Below are 18,907 nucleotides of genomic sequence, written 5' to 3'. Positions count from 1 at the left end.
TGTTCACCAATAAGAGGTCCATAGATATGGATGACTTAGACAAATTAACTATGCAAACTGCTGCAAGAATACAAACATTGTGCAGTAGAGCGAGTGAAAGGTAAAGATATATTTCTTTCCAAACTGTGTGAAGTTGAGTTTACACGCGGAGAATCGGCTCACAGTCGGCCTCGGATGTCGGATCACATGAAACAACAAACTGGTCAGCGGCCGACTAGAGAGGGGGCTATGGCCACACACTTCACGATGGCATGAATGTAGACTGACTGTTGAAGCATGGATTGAGGGGAGATATGTGCTAAAAATCCAAACTGAAATAAACGATTTTTAAAGGTAATATGGCGTTCTATTGCATTTTTTCATAATATGAAAGTTTGAGTTAGTGCTAGTTTCAATGCATAGCTAGATTGAGCGCAGTAACAATTTGGTTGGAAAAATAAAAAAGGGAGCATCGGCCATCGCGCTGAGGCTGAGCTACAAACTGTAGCTGCACTTGTGTGGCCAAGGATAGATTCTGATATCCGTGGCCACACAAGTGTAGGGCTAGCGCTGAGCATGCTGAGTAGGGTACATATCATATTGTCTTATCCGCAAGGATAAAGACAGGTCGCTGCCGCCGCTAGCCCCACTTGTGTGGCCAAGGATAGCTGAATCCTTATTTTTTTTATTCAGCTATCCTTGGCCACACAAGTGGGGCTATATTTATGCCGCCGCTAGATCCAGTGGTTCCAATTGGATACAATGATATCATTGGATACGTGCAGTGACATAGATGCCCAAATAGTCACTGCTCTCAAGTCTGCAATGGAGTTTTTAACTTTGAGTTGACTGCGTATCTATAATGTGAAATGACCGAGGTCAGAGGTCAAACTACACGCCATTTTGCAATTTTTGAAGCCGGTCTGTGGCGTTATTCGTGAGCCCCGAAGAATGACGTCAGACTTTCAGGCTAGGTACATAGGGTGCGTTCGTTTAGCTTCCCCAGGTCGACCTTGGTGTGTGGCGGGTTTTTTTTTCCAGGACGAAGATGTGCAGATAATAATCCACGTTCGTCTTTAAAAAAAAAACGTAGCACACCGGGGTTGACCCAGGGAAGCTAAATGAACTGACCAAAAACCGACCAATTGGCCCACACGTGGGAAAAGTTTCCGTATGGCGCCACCACTTTTTCATTCGAAATAAAATAATATAGTATCTAATTTACATGATTGATATATCCCTTTTTGTAAAAATGAGTGAAAAGGTGGTGGCGCCATACGGAAAGTTATCCCACACGTGTTTTGGGGTCCCCAATTGGTGTGCACGTGACGTGCGGAAGTGGAGAGTAAAATACTCCCAATTCTCTGTGGCTGATGCAGATAAGTCTCAGTCTCGTGGAAGGAAGTTGCGTTGGTCGCGAATCACACACTGTGAGTTCTACATGTGTAAATCGGGGGACTTAATTCTTACTCGGCTGTCGAACACGGGGCGGACGTCGAGGGGGTCGTGGGTGCAGGGAGTTTTAGAACAACCCTTTTGTAAAATGACAAAACAGCATCGTGTCAGCATTCAATAAACACAAACTCCATCAGGTACGTCATATTCAACGCGCGTGCAGAATGGCGCGCGTGTTTCCTTGCGCCTTGCAGGATGTCGCGCATGTGCAAGAAGCATCACCAGTGGGCCATCTAGTTCTTATATATAACTCTATGGTAGGGTACCGGTCACTTCGGCACCTTGCAAACTCGGCACCCATAAACTCAGCACATGCACATGCAGGTGCCAAGTTTGTATGGTGCCGTCATTCTTGGTGCTGAGTAGGTGCCAGGTTTGCAAGGTGCCGAGTTTGTAGGTGCCGAGTTTGCGAGGTGCCAAAGTGTACGGTATTCCGGAAAATGGCTGCTGACTGTTGTGTGTAGCCCACCTTGTTGAGCTGGCTGGATGGCTCTCCTTCCCCAACATCGGTCTCATAACAAAGAGAGTACCAACAACAAGATGGGCTAGCGTGTGAGCATTGCTGAGTGCACACCTCTTTATGACATTTGCCAACTAAATAAAGGAACACGTTGCCTTGGATCGATCGAGTTGGTCTTTGAAAAGCGTTTGTAACTGTTTGTTATAAAAGGCATGGTTAGATTAGAAAGATGTTGTAAAAGTACGTAGAATACAATGATCTACACAAATTTGCCTCGAAGTTGCATGGTTTTCGTTTCACTTTGCGAACTAACGCGGTGGGGCCATACAGGTAAAAGGAAAACGACACAGTTTTGAGGCATATTTGTGTAGATCATTGTATTCTACGTGTACTTCAACAAAAAACTACATGTACATGATGTATAGTGCCGCAATCTTGTAGTTGTGTTCGACAAACTGTTCAACAACGTCTTCGTCTTTGTAACATAGCAAAAATTTGCTAAAAATTTGCTAATCCATGCTCTGGTCTCCTCCAGCTTGGATTGTTATTGCCACTCGCTCTTGGTTGGGCTTCCAGCTGCATCTATTTCTCGTCTGCAACTTGTACACAACAATGCCGCTCGAGTCGTTGTCCAAGCCAGAAAATACGACCATATTTGGCCCATCCTAAGAAGCCTACAATGGCTCCCCATTGCAAAGAAGAGGATCACCTTCTAAATCTGCATCCTTGTGTTCAAATCAAAGCTCTGCATGGACAAGCCCCACAGTATCTTTGTGAACTAATCTCCACTATTAGTATTAGCACAGCAGTCGTGCTCTACTGTCTGCTGGATCTTATTTGCTGGTAGAGCCAAGGTCTAGAACAATTTGTTACGGAGGCCGTGCTTTCGCCAAAGCTGCTCCTGCCCTGTGGCATAAGCTCCCTGTCTCACTTGGCCAAACAACATCACTCAACAACTTCAAGAGGGAACTAAAAACACACTTGTTCACTTTCATTGGGTTTCATTTATTGTATTAGTTTTTTCATTTTGTGTAGGCTCCTTGATCGGTTTTCTGGAGAAAATGTGCATTATAAATACCTACATGTTTTACTATTTTTATTATTATTATAGTTTCGATAACATAACCCTCCTTCCAACGACGAAGCCAGAGGGCCGTCGGGAGGAGGGTAAGCTCTGGCTTCGTCGTCGGGAGGAGGGTTACGTTATCGCAACTACTCATGGGAAGGGTTCATCAATTTGTCCGATTTGACCACTATCCTAACATTCTGTTTGATAAAATTGTCATAATTGTTTCTTGATTTCAAACCCAGTGGCGTGTTGCAGACATGGAACATCTCAGACCTGCAGATATACATGTAGCATCAGCTCCTGTAGATTCTCAGCAACCAGGATGCTCATCATACCCAACTTCTGTTCCTGGGCAGTGTACGTATGTTATACGTGAGAAGGTTGCGGAACAGACTGGGCATGATGCTGTAGACGGGATGGAAGTTGTTATAACGCCCCGCGATGCGCAGCCCCGTCCTTCAGCGTTAGAACTTCTAGACGAACCTGGATTCAGTAGAGGTACAAATAGATTCTAAAATAAATAGTGTTTAGTGTCGTGGCCGAGCGGTAAAAAGCACTGGTGTTTTTAAACAGCAGAATACATGTATGGGTTCGAATCCCCTAGTCGTGACACTTGTGTCCTAATAAGCAAGACAATTAACCATTGCTTGGTCCTTCCGATGGGACGAAATGCTGTTGGTCCAATGTGTTGTGTAACACATGTAAAAGAACCCAGTGCACTTATCAAAATAGAAGGTGTTCGCCATCGGTGATCCTGGCTATGGCTGCTAAATGGGACTACGTGTACGTTTTGAATGTTGAGACCTCCTTTTACAGAGCACCATGTAATGTTTGATAAGGTACTGTGGCGCAATATGCAGCCAATGAAACCAGAGACACAGTTTAGTCTCACTTTTGTACACCCATGTACATACATGTATGTGTTTGAACCACTAGAAAAATAACCTCATTAAGCCATTATTTGAGTACGATTTGTATAGAGGTCTGGTACAATGACTTGCTTGTGTACAAATTACCGCTTAAATTTGAATTCCTCAGACTAGAGACAGTTGTAGGCTGATTGCAGTTGTAGGCTGTCAAATGGTTGGGGCGAACTCCAGATGAGCAAACCTTGGTATCATCATATACAAATTCATTCAAATCTGTGCTTTGGTGTTTGCTGTCTCTTATGTTACTACGCAAGAGACAAAACAGGGAAAAGTTACAGGGTACATTGTAGATCTGTTACAGAAGGCTGCACATTTTGAAACAGTGAGGATCCTTAGAGAGACCCTTGAATTTGAATCAAGGAGTTACCGGCACAACGGAAAATGTTATCTTTTCTTCGCATATAAGGCCCCCGTGTCATTGGGCCAATAAAATTATTTTGATCTTTCTCATCTCCCTGCTTTTTCAAACAAAATATCAACCTATACCCTCGCAGGTACCCATTTATCCACTGGGTGAAGAGAAGCAATTATAGCTTTTAATCTTTCTCATCTCCCTGCTTTTTCAAACAAAAATATCAACCTATACCCTTGCAGGTACCCATTTATCCCCTGGGTGAAGAGAAGCAATTATAGTGAAGAATCTTGCTCAAAGGACACAAGTGTCATTAACCAGTATTTGAACTCACTCCGCAGATGACCTCACCACCAGAACTTGAATTCCTTGCTCTAAACCGTGCCGCCATAATACCCTACAATGAATAGCTTTGGAGATCTTATGTCTTTTAATCACCATAATGTTTCTTTAATTTTCTCAAAAACCACAGCAATTGGACCATACTGCACCCAAGCTGGAATAACTCAAGATCATTTCACCCAAGATGACACAGTTAACTTGCCTGTTCAAGCTTCATTAAAGAAAGGTCTTGTCCTCGAACTTAACGGTTACTTGACAAAGACTCTCAAGTACACACGACGACAAATAGTAGATGTATTGGCAATGCTGGCAGGTGAGAAGAATATGACATTCAAAATAGACCGAATTGAAAATGACGTCACCATTCAAATATCTGCCCTACAACATGGCGTGTGTAAGCGTGCATGTGCCGTAGAAATAAACCCGTGAACGATGCGTGCTTCATTGATGTATGTGTTTAGACGCGCATATGGTTTACCCTACAAGATGGTAACTTAGCAACAAAGGGGTTATTCAATCTGGTCTATGTTGGACGATTTGTCAAAATATCAGTTGAAGATGAGACAAACACTAGAAAGAGAGATCGCAAATAAAAATTCATTAAGTTAGAAAATTGTATTACCTATTATGCTCTAAAAGAGAAATCTTAAAGGTAACAATGGTTATCTTGTGAAATCAAACTATGTAGGACAATTTGTCAGAAAATTAGTTGAAGATGAGGAAAAAATAAGGAAGACAAATCGCAAAAGAACATTTATTATGTAAGACAATTTCATAACCTGTATGCTCTAAAAAGGAAATCTTAAATAGGTAATAATAGCTTTATACTGTGTTAGAATGTGCATCTCATGCTTTTGGTCAGAACAATGTGAGCTCCAGTGGTGTTTTATATCAAAAAAACTTGGGGCTGAACAGGGTTAAATAAATAATATCGCTTTCAATCATTGGAAGTACTTAAGCGCCAAGCCTGGTTCTAATCGTGTGTGAATTATTTTCATTTCAGGTTCGGCTGATGGTCAACACTTTGATGGATTAGATGACAACTTAAGTGGTAAGTCTCAAATTCTTAAGTTGGCATTAAAAGGTCTAGGTACTTTTTGAAGAAAGCAACACAAACACTACATATGTCCACAGATTTACATTATACTAACTCAGTTTGAAGATAGTGATGGTAGAAAGCTTCTCTTACACGTACATGTTATTAACACTTGCTGAGGTCCGGTACATGTAGCTTTTGAGAAATGAGTAAAACAAGTCACCAAACAAATAAAGTTTTGTCTCAGTAGAGAAATTTCCAGAATTCTTTAAAATCGGCTGCAGTAGAATATCATAAGGCCTTTTCACACGAGGAAAATAAGCAGGGGGTCCTTGGTCTTAAGAACACAACGTTGTTTAATCCACATGGTGTGAAAGGTACCTCTGCTTAAATAGGCACGGGGCCCTGGTCTTTTTAAGACCAAGGTCCAGACCTCCGTCTTAAAAACACAACGTTGTGAAAATGATACCACGATGGTCCGTGTTTGCTGTGTGAATGGAAATTGCTTGTGTAACGAAGGACCCTGGTGTGGCTGGAGCTACCAGGCATGCACGCAAGAAGAAACACATGGTGCAAAAAAATCAAGATGTTCGACCCCGTTATATGATAACGTTAAACCTTTGAGCGTGTGCCAGACTCCTTCAAGAGAGCAAGTTTTCAATGTTGACCTTTAGCACCACAAAAGACGAATGTTTTGAGACATGGGCCGTTGGTTTCTGCGACGTGTGAAAGGTCCTGTTTGAGTTTGACCAACGTCCTTGGTCAAGACAACTGGCACCGGAGACCAAGGACCCTAGTTTGATGTTGTCGTGTGAAAAGGGCTTTAGGCTATCATGATTGAGTTCTCAAAACAGCATAATCTACACTGCAAGTAGATAAACCCATGGAGTTACTGCAAACTGTATTGACACTGTATTTATTTTATGTTTGCAGCTCCAACTCTAGAAAGGCGTAAGTGGAAGTTTAATCTTTCACCGGAGGAGCAGGGAATGATCTGGGTGTACAAGGGCCGTCACAACAACTCTCTCAAGGGTCACATCAACATCTTTGCCAAGAAGGTGTCCGAGGTCAACCCTTACTGCGTTTTGGTCTTCAAATTCAACCGGGTGAAGAAGTTTGGAAGCCGCAAAAGGAGAGCTCCCTTTTTCCACGGAAAGGCAGTCTGTAAATTTGACGGGTGCACGGAGTACGACTTTGTCATCAAGAAGGCCCAGGTGGCAGGTAAAGATCTCAAGGTCAAGGTTAGAATTACCGGAGACATTATTCATGGAAGGGATTTCCAGCTCCTGCGTCTTGTCATCGGCGACTCGCACAGAAATAATAAGTCTAAGAAAGCAAAACTAAGCCTAAAACAGTTGGTTGCGGAGAGCAGCAGTCATGTTGAGAAACAGAACGGCATTCCAAGCCCATCGTCGTCGGCAAACCAGGCAACTTTCAATACTTGGGACAACATTAAAGAGCTACTGAAGGTGAGAGACAAAACAGAGGAGATGGGAAGCATTGGATATGTCCAGGGTCTGTCCATGATCCCCATTGTTGGGATCATCGTCTTCACTGACGCACAATTGAAGATCTTGATTGAAAAGATTAAAGATGAGTTAGTGACACTTCATCTTGGCGAGACGGGATTGCAAGTCAAAGACTCTTCCAATCAAACCTTCGGAATGCAGTACTGGGCTCTAGTTGTTAGCGGACACGGCAATGATCCGCCACTTCCGCTGGCCGAGTATATATCGCATACGCATTCGTACCCAGAGTTTATGAACTTCCTCATGCGATTTGAATACGCTGTACAGCAGCTTGATGAGAGGTACAGCGTGCCTCATAGGGTCATCGTGGACTGCAGGTGGGATGCCATAACAGCAGTCATTAAATCATTCAATGTTTTCGGAACAGAGGGTTACCTCCAGAAAGTTTGGGACGGAAGCCTCCCGGCCTGCAAGGTGTACATCTGCAGTGCACACCTCATGCACGTCGTCTCGAGACATCTTGCGGACACCGAGACCAACCTGAAAACATTTATCTTGCAATGTGTGTCACAGATGATAAATACATCATCAAAAGACGACGTAGACACCATCTTTGGGTTGATGTGTAAAGTACTGCTGTCTAAAGTTCCTCCTAAAGCAGAGACACTGCAACAGTTAGAGTCCGAAACACCGTTTGAGTATGATCCAGAACGAGATGTGTACAAAGAGTCAGTATTCCCAGAGGATAGTGATGACTGCTCGTGGCTGAAGACATCTCCGTACTACAGACACTACAAAGCCATTCAGATTACCAATGAGGGCAAGTGGGGTCGGTCTACTGACAAGAATCCCTACTATGCGCCAGCGTTTGTACGGTACTTCCTGAAAACATTCATGTCAATCGCTCCGCTGTGGACAGGCATTATTGATGCGGCGCCGCCTACGACCAATGCACCGGTGACGGACTGGTTTCGGACTTTCAAGAGAGAGATCGAACACGATGAGAAGAGACTGCGACTGGGGCAGATCATCCAAACAATGGCAGACAGTTTACACGGCAGAATCAGAGAGTATCAGCTGGCATCACGTGAGTTTTTATTCTGACCATTATAACGGTGAGATGCAAAAAGTGCTGCCGGAAGAGTACGTTTAGAACATATGTTGGGGGGGACAATAGGGCAAAAGAGGGGGAAAATTAGTAAATTGATTTGTTATTAAAGGTACTGGACAGACCAGCGTTTTCACTTGGTGTATCCCAACGTACATGTACATGTATGCATAAAACTACAAATCTCTGAACATTTGGACTCAATTATTAGTCACCTAAGTTGCAAGAGAATAATAACAGAAAAAAACACACTTGTTGCACAAATTTGTGTGTTTTCAGATGCCTAAAAAGGGCTTCAGGTCTGAATTCTTTTAATATTTCAGTGAGAAATTACCTCTTCCTCATAAGCTACATACAAAAGTATGTATGTATATAAATATGTTACTTCAGAGTGTGCTGTTCTCACAATGTTTTGTACTATCAACAGTTCTCCAACTTTTTATGCCAACAATATTTTGAGTGATTACCCAAAGTGTCAAGTGCCTTTAACAACCGAAAACATTGTTTTAAAAAATGTTGGAAGATAAGTAAATAATATAGCTTACCAATCATTAGAAGTAAAGCCTGGTTCTAATCATAGTTGTACTGTGAACAGCTCTCCATTGCCTGTACGGAGTACATTAAATTATGCTAACAACTGTTTTAAAGTAATTACCAATAGTGTCCAGTTCCTTTCAAAAGGTTATTTGATTTTCTTTTCTTTTTATCAGTTTCGAATGCTTTAAGAAGGCCGAATTACGATGGAGAGACGGATCACGCTGGGCGGGAGCAGGGAAACCACCTAAACTCCTTGGAACAGAACTCACCGCCACAAGCCAAAACCAGAACAACCACTGCCCGCCGCAACAAAGCAAAAAGGTAAAGTAGAGAGATTTTATGTGTAAGCTTTGCTTCCCTGATGCATACCCTGGGGCACAGCCACCCCTGCTCTAGAGTAGGTGTAAGTGGTAAAACCCTGGGGTGTTCTTGAAACATGCAACCCTATCCCTGGGAATCTTGACCTACAGTGTGTAGGCGGGGACAGTGTGAAAGCACACTGGGTATATGTGGGGTAAAAATATCCTGAGGACTACCAAGGGGTGTATTCAACGTGAAAAGATCATTTAAATGTTTCCTTCTGGCCACGTCTGTGGGCCTCCAGAGGTGGCCTCCTGGGGAGGGCATTGACCACGAAGAGTGTTCTATTATAAAGACACCCACAGGGATATTTGCTTTTCAAGTAGGGTCATGCCCCATTATGATTTTTCAACTTTAAGCCAAATCACCTTTGATTGTTCCCATAAACACACACGATATTCGGACTACTTTAGTCTGATTTCAAAGTTTTAACTCTTGTGACCACACAGCCTGAAAATTCTATTGAAGCCTACACCATCTGACCATGTGTACGTATGTGTGTAGGTTATCCCTTTTACTGATGCTCAATATATTTGTCCAAGTTATTTTTCTCCAACTATCATGCCTGCGAAAAATAAGTTCAACTGTGTGGTAAGTTTTGAAGATGTACTCATAATTGAGAGGCATGTTTGTAATAAACAATTTCATATTTCAATTAATTTTAGGCTGAAGAAAGAGTGATGAGGAGGACTGCAAGCTTCCTAAATACTGCAGGATTCGTGTAGTCGCAGTGCAGATTCAGTAGTTGCCAGGAACTGAGCATTGGACCATCTGATTAAACTATTTTTTGACAGATAAAACGTATAATGCAGGCCCTGGAATTTCATTTATAGATTTTTTTTTTTGCTTGTTTTTTTTTGTTTTTACAAAAAGTTGTGCTTTTAAAAGCAGCTTCATGAAATTGGGCCCTGCAGCCGATTTCACGAAACTTTACGCAACTGTGTAGGTCGTCTTATGCAAGTTGCTTCATAAACATTTCGCAAGTGGACTTGCGCAGTTACGTGAAGTTTCGGGAAATTTGCTACAGGTCTGTAATGCACAAACTGGTTGAAAAACAGAAGTAGAAGTAGCCCCTGGAGTCAGGGCAAGAGAAGAATAATTGTTCCTACTATCTACATGTACAAAGTGATGAGCATCCGCCCAGGAGAATTGTTCCTATTATCTACATGTACAAAATGATGAGCATCCGCCAAATACAGTCAAACAATCCACCAAAGGATGTCTTTAAAATGTTATGAACATTTCCTTCTGCAACTGATTAAATACAAGATCAGAGATGTTGCTGTAAATCCAGAGCTCTCCATTCCATGTATGTGTGACATCACAATAATTATTACAAATTATTTTAAAATTTACCCATTCAGTTTTCCTTTGTAGTTTATTTTATATTTGAAACAAAAAAGTCACATCCTCTGAAGGTGATCCACTGACTGCTGCTTCCCTTGTGTGTGATCCCTGGCTACACAGTAGTTAACGGTTGTATGGTGTCAGAATGGCACCCGAACAAAGATATTTACAATAGGGAGACGGCTACCATCAGGCTAGCTAGCTAAGGTGGTGGAGAACCGGCACATTAATCAAGAGTTCTTGGTTCAAATCTCACTCTAGTAAATAGGATGTTTTTGTTCTATCCCAAAATAATGTTTTTCAAATTTACCAAGTCAGGTTCATTCTTGTTATAAATTATTGTACACAGTGCCCAGATCAAGGGTTATTCACTTATTGGGTATAAGTAGACAACTTACTGTAAATTATTTTAATTAAGACATTCTCAAAATTCCACTTGCAACCAATTGTTTAGCTTCTTGTATTAACAAATTCTGTTTACGCATTATTAATGACAAGTGTGTTTCATTGACAAATTATGAATTGTACAGAGCACTGGACACTATTGGTAAATACTCACAAATATTGTTTAGCACAAGACTTCCTTCTATCCAGGGCCGCTGGGATGGGCTAATCGCTTTCGATTCTTGTTCAGGAAGTACGTCATGGGTACAGTGCATAGATATATGGTGCAGTGTAAGTGTGATGCATGATGGGACTGCGCATTTCTAAACCAGTGACAGTGCATGATATGTTTGCCCATCCCAGCGCCTTTGGTTAAAGCAAGGCGCTGGGGGCGAACGAAAAAGACTTCCTTGGTAGTGTTCAGTAGATAGCTGTTGAAAGTATCAACATTGTGACATACGCCTCCCTCTAAAGTAACGTAGTTTTTGGGAAAGAGGTACCGGTATACAAGCTCACTCAAAAGACTTCAGGCCTGAAGCCTTTATTTAGGCATCTGAAATCCCACAAATTCGTGCAACAATGATGTTCTTCATTATTCTCTTGCAACTTGGATGGCCAAGTGAGACAAAAATTTTCACAGACATGTTATTTTATGCATTATGTTGGGTACACAAAATGAGAATATTGGTCTTTGACAATATTACCAAAGGTGTCCAGTGCCTTAAAAGGGTACTTTTTGTTGGACACAAAACACAATGTCCACAGATTTACTTTAAACTTACAGAGTATGATGGTAGAAAGCTTTCTTACTGAGGTGCTGAAGTTTTTGAGAAATTAGTAAAACAAGTCACAAAAACTATTTTAGCATGTAAGACGTATTTTTCGTGACATTGTTTTACTCATTTCCCAAACACTATTGCATATCGACAAGCAATAGGGGAGATGCAGGAGAGTTGAGCCATATGGAGAGTTGATGAACCACCCCCCAAAACACCACTAGCCCATAGATTGGTTGAGTCTCTGTTGGTAGTGAATAACCAAACTGTCTTTTTGGCTACAACAGAGAATGTGAGAGATAAGTGCTCAAAGTTGGAGTGACAAGAACATCTAAATTCCACTAAAAAGTGAAATTTGGAACTTGAGATAAGACCCTTTCTCTTCTTACATAGTTAGCAATGAATTTAGTGATAATGTGTCAAATATATAGCCTATGAATAAACAATAGCAGTTGGTGCAATTATTATGTTATACTTAGTAAGTCAACACTCTAAAGCTACTTAAAACTTATAGTTAGGGGATCCTACATTTCATTTCTGCAGAATCGTGCAAAATGTAATGGCTCAACTCTCCCGCCATCTCCCCTATGTTAAAGACACTGGACACTAATTGTCAAAGACCAGTCTTCTCACTTGATGTATCTCAACATATGCATGAAATAACAAACCTGTGAAAATTTGAGCTCAATTGGTCATCAAAGTTGCGAGATAATAGTAAAAGAAAAAACACCTTTGTCACACAAAGTTGTGTGCTGTCAGATGCTTGATTTCGGGACCTCAAATTCTAAACCTGAGGTCTCAAAATCAAATTTGTGGAAAATTACACCTTTACATCACTTTAGAGGGAGCCGTTCATCGCAACGTTTTATACTATCAACCTCTCCCATTACACAATTACCAAGTAAGGTTTTATGCTAATAGTTATTTTTGAGTAATTACCAAAAGTGTCCACTGCCTTTTTAACCTCTTGTAATGGGGAGAGGTTGATAGTATAAAACATTGTGAGAAACGGCTCCCTCTGAAGTGCCATAGTTTTTCGAGAAAGAAGTAATTTTCCACAAATTTGATTTCGAGACCTCAGATTTAGAACTAGAGGTCTCGAAATCAACCATTTAAATGCACACAACTTCTTGTGACAATGGTGTTTTTTTCTTTCATTATTATCACGCAAGTTTGACGACCAATTGAGCTCAAATTTTCACAGGTTTCTTATTTTATGCATATGTTGAGATACACCAACTGTGAAGGCTAGACTTTGACAATTACCAATAGTGTCCACTGCCTTTAAGGGAAGCCTTCAACATCATTATCTTCATACTGTATAAGTTTAATGTAAATCTGTGATGGTGTTTTGTGTTACAAAAAGTACCCCAATCCTTTAATGGGCATCTTGGTATGTCATGCCAGGCTTAGTCCTAACAAATCATCAAATGGCAATGCGTCCCAATTGAGAATTTACTTGTGTGTAAAGCTCAAAGTAGTGAGATGTGTGCTTTTAAAGAATATTTTCACTTAAAAGACTAAAAATCACGAAAAAGGTTCTTTCTTAAATTTTGTTAAAATGATTATCTGTGTTAAAAATAATCAAAATTAAAATAAAAAAATCTATCTTTGAAGAATAAATGCAAAATGTCTAATGGTTCTGTGATATACAGTCGATCATCAAAATATTATTGGCTACCTAGCTGTAAAGTCACTTTAAAAGTAATTTTCAAAATATTACACTCGTGTGGGTAAAGGGGTTTGTGATTATTCATCATCCAAAAGCTAACTGGAAGTTTCCACCTTGTAGGCCTACTATAATATAACAGTATTTTTTGCTATTATAATTTTGAAAATGTCTATATATAGACAAACACCCCTTGGGAAACAAGTTTGCAATTTTCATTGAGCACAAGGGCTGACCTACATCTGATGTAGACTTTTTATGTTATGTCTGGGGCAGAAAAACAGGTTAAAGTTTAGGGTTAGGGTAAGGGTTCATGGTTTGGCTAGGGTCAGAGGGGTAAGGGGAGAGGGTTGGTGTTGTGATAATGATCAAAGTAAGGGTTATAATTATGGTTGGAGGGGATGATTCCAGTTAAGGTAGGGGTTAGTGCTAGTTAGAGTAAGGGCTAGGATCTACATCTAATCAGCTACTTGTCAAAGCCAATACAGCATCTGGACAAGGGGATTGTCAGGATTGTGATATAAAAATATGATCAAAGTGAGGGTTTAGAGTTGGGGTTAGAGGAGATTATAGGGGTTGCAGTTAGGGTAGGGGTAAGTGTTGGGGTTATGATTACCCAGGTCAAAATTCCAGTTGAACCTAGTTAACTGGGGTCAACTGGTTCAACTGGATAGTGACCAAACTCGTCCATTTTCCATATTAACCAACTGGTTTGGACTAGGTTTAACTGTGTTCAACTAGGTTGAAATTATAAACCAGTTGGTCCATTTTCCATATTACACCAACTGGTTTTAACTGTGTTTAACTAGTTTATCAACTGGTTTCAACTAGTTCCAGTTAAACCCAGTTTAACTAGGTTCAACTGGAATTTCGACCTGGGTAGGTTCAAAGTAAGGTTAAGGGTTAGGATTATTATCAAAGTAAGGGTTATAGAGGGGATAGGGGTTGCAGTTAGGGTAGTGGTAGTGATGGTTATAGGATTATGTTCAAAGTTCAGTTAGGGTTAGAGGGGATATGGGTTGCAGTTAGGGTAGGGTTTAGTGTTTATGATTGGGGTTAGGGCTAGAGACACCACACTAAAGATATCGAAAAAGAGCTAGACTCGCATATAAATCAATCTAAAAGTTCTCAAAAAGTCTCGGCCTCTATTGAAAAGCCTTAAAATTTCTTTACCAAGTTTTTTGCAGGTCAGCCTTTTTGAATGCTTGCAATAAATTATTAGTACCGATACTAAGATTTTGTTTTTTTACCAGATTGACTTGCTGCTGTGATTTTTCATGAGGCACTCCCCAAAATTGTAGGTTTACAGCTAAATTAGGACAATAAAAAGTGAATTATTATCAAATCTCATATTAATTTTAACCACACATAGCCCCCAAGGTTGGATTGACCCCCCCCCCCCCCCCACGGTCACAATTGGGCAATTTGTACACATTCCTGGGGGCTCTCAAATCTAACTCGTATAGATAGTATTTTGAGGGCACACAAACAAACATTGAGCTCGCAATGTTCTAGTGTTTTAGGCCTACGATCCCCTTTTGGATGTTTGGTAAAGAAAACTAATTATTATGTCAAACTTTTTTTGTAAAGGGCGCCACCTTTTGCCCAGAGATTCCACTTTGCGCAAAAGATTGGTTTCCCTCTTCTGACTGCGCTAGTGTGTAAGGAGAATTGCGGGACCAGACTGCTCTAAAACTGTGTGGGTTTTTCTTCGTAAAATCACCGTGTGGTGGCGGCACATTTTGATAGTTTAATTCCTTGATTCTTCACATGGTAAGCAATTACTTTTCTTTATTTTTTTTTCCAGTGTAGCTTAATTTAGGTCTAAGTGGGCATTCAGGTTGGCTCAGTGGTTTCTGTCCTTTCACTAGAACTACTTTCACCTCTGTCTAGGGGACCCAGCGTCCCCGGCCCCGGTTCGATTCCCACCGACCGTCCGTGATCTGTGTCCTGTGGTGTGGGCCTGTGTTAGCCCCATAAATCGGGTTGTTCTAAAACCCCCTCGACCCCCCACGACCCACGACCCCCTCGACCATCAACTTTTGTGCGATCTTTTTTTCTGTACACCGAAATTGCCACAGTTCACAACCTCAGCCAATCACGCACACAATAATTGTGTATGCTGACATCGACTACCATGCCATGCCTCGCACATCACAACAACACAGCGTCCGAGACATGTAGTATGCACGAAGCAAACTTCGCGTGATTGGCTGCCGAGATCGGGCCTGTGGCAATTATGATGTACAGATAAAAAACGCGACATTTCCACGTGCATCTCTTGGCCGATCCGAGATTATTATCCCAACTGGAAACCTGCGTTTACCGCCCGAGTACGATTACGGCCAACTCATTATGTGATGATCAGGCGGACCCATTTCCGGCCGATCGCTCCCGTCCTGTGTACTATGGTACTACTAGTTGCTCTAAGCGGAGCTCAAGGTTGTAGACCCGACCGACCAAAATGGCCACACGAACGTGTTTGGGGTCCCCAATCGGTGTGCACTTGTCGTGCGGAAGCGGAGAGTATACTCCCAATTCTGTGTGGCTGATGCAGATAAATATAACCGCAGTCTCAGACTTGAAGTCAAGCCTAGTCGTGGAAGGAAGTTGCGTTGCGGATCACACACTGTGAATTCTAAATCGGGGCTGACGTCGGAGGGTCGTGGGTCGTGGGGGTCGAGGGGGTTTTAGAACAACCCCCATAAATCGGTCCAATCCACTCCGTATCCTTGGCCCCAGCACCACTGATATCAAAACCTTTCGCTTCCTTGAAAAACCATCTGCAACGTTCTGCATCATGAAACTTACCGATCTATCTAATGCTTCAGAAGTTGCAGATAGCACTACACTTAGAATTGTTCAACAAATAGGTATCACACTCACAGATTTTGAGTAAAAATCAAGTGAATTTTGCGTGTTATGTTTCTCAACTATACTCTTTTACTGCTATTGCCGATATGCCGATTGTCCCCCGACCGTGCGCAGATTATTTTCCCAGGACAAACTTGTACTAGTTGTAGAACCATCTGCACGGGTCCTACTACTTGCCGTCAACTCACTTGCGCCATCAACTCGCCGTCAACTCCACCAATATACATTTAAAAATCCACTAAAGAAGCATAGAACTGTAAAGTATCAGCTCAAAGAGAATACAAGTAAGTTTTAGGTCATATTTCGGAATAAAATTTGAGTTTTTTCTTGTAAAAAAGTTTCTCGAAGCAGCAAAACTGTCGGCCGCCATCTTGCTTTTTCACATTGATTAGTCTTGGCCCAAGATGTCAATGATTGGTACTTTTGTATATCAACACAAAGTCGTTTTTGTGAATGAATTTGTACCGAAAACCATGAGAAAGATGTAGTTTAGCCCAGACTTAACACTTCCGTGCCCCATTTATAAATTGTTCATGTAAATGTAATGAGTTGACGGCACGAAAATGAGTTGACGGCGAGTTGACGGCAAGTCGGCGAGTTGACGGCAAATAGTAGGACCGATCTGCCCACGTTCGTCCTGGGAAGAAAAGATACCCAATCCACGCTTCATGTACAAATATACGGACACGTGTCTGGGAACTATTCTTCGTAGTTCCCAGACGCGTGTCCATATGTTTGTACACAAAGCACGGATTGGGGAACCATTCTTTGTAGTTCCCAGACGCGTGTCCATATGTTTGTACACGAAGCGCGGATTGTGTATCTTTTCTTCCCAGGACGAACGTGTGCAGATGGTTCTACAAGTTACGGTCGGGGGACAATCGGCATATCAGCATTAGCGGTAAAAGAGCGTTAGTTGAGTAAATTCACACGCAAAATTCACTTGACTTTTACTCAAAATGTGTGATACCTATTTGAACAATTCCAAGTGTAGTGCTATCTGTAACTTCTTAAGCTTTAGATGGGTAAGTTTCATGATGCAGAACGTTGCAGATGGTTTTTCAAGGAAGCGAAAGGTTTTGATATCAGTGGTGCTGGGGCCAAGGATACGGAGTGGATTGGACCGATTTATGGGGCTAGGCCTGTGTGTGTGTGTGACAAGACCCAGTAAAACTAGGGCGCTGTACTACTAGCTGTGCTTACTGTTTGTCATTATCGGTCGTTAACCAGCGCATTAATGCGCTTTATAAGTCTTGTTTATTATTATTAATTATTGTACTTCTAGAAACTAATTAAGGCTCCCCTGTGAGCCTTTAATTGGGGTCTAGTAATTTGGGCCTCCTTAACGCTATATGTTTTTTAAATCGGCGTTGATAGGTGAAAGTTTTATGACCGTTAGCCAGCCATAACTGAAGTTTCTTTAGTACTACACTACCAAAACTTTCCCCACATACTCAATATGCATTCATAATGCTTGCATTTCCTTTTTGTTGAGTGAAATTAAAAAACATTGTCAAAAAATGCAGTTTTCTGCTCGGTACTCACTGTTGTTTTTCTGCCGCATCGCACGCTTTTTGACTTCTCATTATGCGATGCAGCCTACTACATGTAGATCAACGAACAGCCGCGGCCGAGTCGGACTAAACCATTCTGTGAGAGGGGTGTTACAAACCGGTGCGGCAGTGCATGGGCACTTAATGCGTGAACGGCGGGTATTGTTGTAAACAAACACTAACGCACTGCCACACGGGTTTGTAACACCCCTTCTACAAAATGGTTTAGTTCCAACTCGGTCGTGGCTCGGCAGTTTGGCGAGTAGGCTGGTGTATAGCGCTTGGTGGTCGAGTGACCAAAAGATAAAGCGTTGAGCATATTAAGAAGTCAAAATACGTACGTAGTTGATGTAGGTGGGCAGGAACAAAACCCAACTTTACTTACAAAAAAATGGACAAGGATTTGACTGATATTAGCAGCATACCCCACCGTCGCTGAATGTATACATTTAGTTTCCTGAAAAAGTAGGAAACTTAGTAATCAATCTTGCCGAAAAGTGGAAAAAAATACATAAAACCTTATTCTTCACCGATTCAGACAGAGAAAAAAGGAAAAATCTTCCGCATCACGCCACCACTTTTTCATTCGATATGAAATAGGGCCTAATGTAATATCTATTTTTACCTCGATGAGATAACATGTATCCCTTTTTGTAAAAAGGAGTGAATAAGTGGTGGCATTATACAGAAAGTTATCAGAAAAAAACACTACGATCTTTCTGAACCTCTCCCTGTCAAACTCAATAGATGACAGTATTTTTTAATTAGAAGTCAAGAGAGGGATCTTCAAACGGTTAAAGTGGAAGTGGACATTGTGTTTTGTGTTACAAAAAGTACACCCTTAGACTTGGGAATAAATATCTGAAAGAACTACTTCTAAATTATTCTACACAAATTGCATACTATGCAACTGTCTGAACCTGATCCACAATGTTTTTGTTTTTTCCAATAATAATAAGCTCCATAGGTTTTAAATACCCTTCATTAGACTTAAATATTTTGTGTGGAAATGGTTGTTTTTCTAGTAACTGGCATGTAAATTGACAAGAGTCTGTGTGTAATGTGAATGGCGCCCTCTTTTGTTTGGTTTTGGGCAACTTATATTAAATTTCGATATTTTGTTTGTGCTTATATGTTCATTTTTCCATGGTTTACATGTATGTATGCTTTAAAAACAACAAACCGTTGAAGGCTTTTGACCAAATTAT

General features: G+C 41.2%; 2 protein-coding genes across 2 annotated transcripts in view; both read left to right on the top strand.

The window, feature by feature from the left end:
• The first annotated feature begins 251 nt into the window (after positions 1-251).
• Positions 252-13,211, top strand: LOC139942130 (uncharacterized). Its single transcript, XM_071938851.1, has 7 exons — positions 252-333; positions 3,206-3,461; positions 4,717-4,899; positions 5,590-5,637; positions 6,556-8,178; positions 8,910-9,057; positions 9,762-13,211. The coding sequence occupies exons 2-7, from the start codon at positions 3,221-3,223 to the stop codon at positions 9,775-9,777; spliced, it is 2,259 nt and encodes a 752-aa protein (XP_071794952.1). The 5' UTR covers positions 252-333; positions 3,206-3,220; the 3' UTR covers positions 9,778-13,211.
• Positions 13,212-14,933: 1,722 nt separating this feature from the next.
• Positions 14,934-18,907, top strand: part of LOC139942136 (small ribosomal subunit protein uS11m-like) — a 51,000-nt gene continuing 47,026 nt past the window's right edge. The window contains exon 1 of the mRNA XM_071938858.1: positions 14,934-15,045. The gene's annotated coding sequence lies outside the window, so the exon portion shown is untranslated. The remainder of the gene's footprint in view (positions 15,046-18,907) is intronic.

Source organism: Asterias amurensis, chromosome 9 (genome assembly GCF_032118995.1).
Source record: "Asterias amurensis chromosome 9, ASM3211899v1".
NCBI lineage: Eukaryota > Metazoa > Echinodermata > Asteroidea > Forcipulatida > Asteriidae > Asterias > Asterias amurensis.
This window is presented reverse-complemented; position numbering and strand designations above follow the sequence as displayed.

Bases quoted from the DNA above. Each gene is read 5' to 3' on its own strand.
- LOC139942130 (XM_071938851.1), top strand. From the start codon at position 3,221: ATGGAACATCTCAGACCTGCAGATATACATGTAGCATCAGCTCCTGTA. The intron at 3,462-4,716 runs GTACAAATAGAT...CAAAAACCACAG, and splicing joins CGAACCTGGATTCAGTAGAG to CAATTGGACCATACTGCACC. The intron at 4,900-5,589 runs GTGAGAAGAATA...TTTTCATTTCAG, and splicing joins TGTATTGGCAATGCTGGCAG to GTTCGGCTGATGGTCAACAC.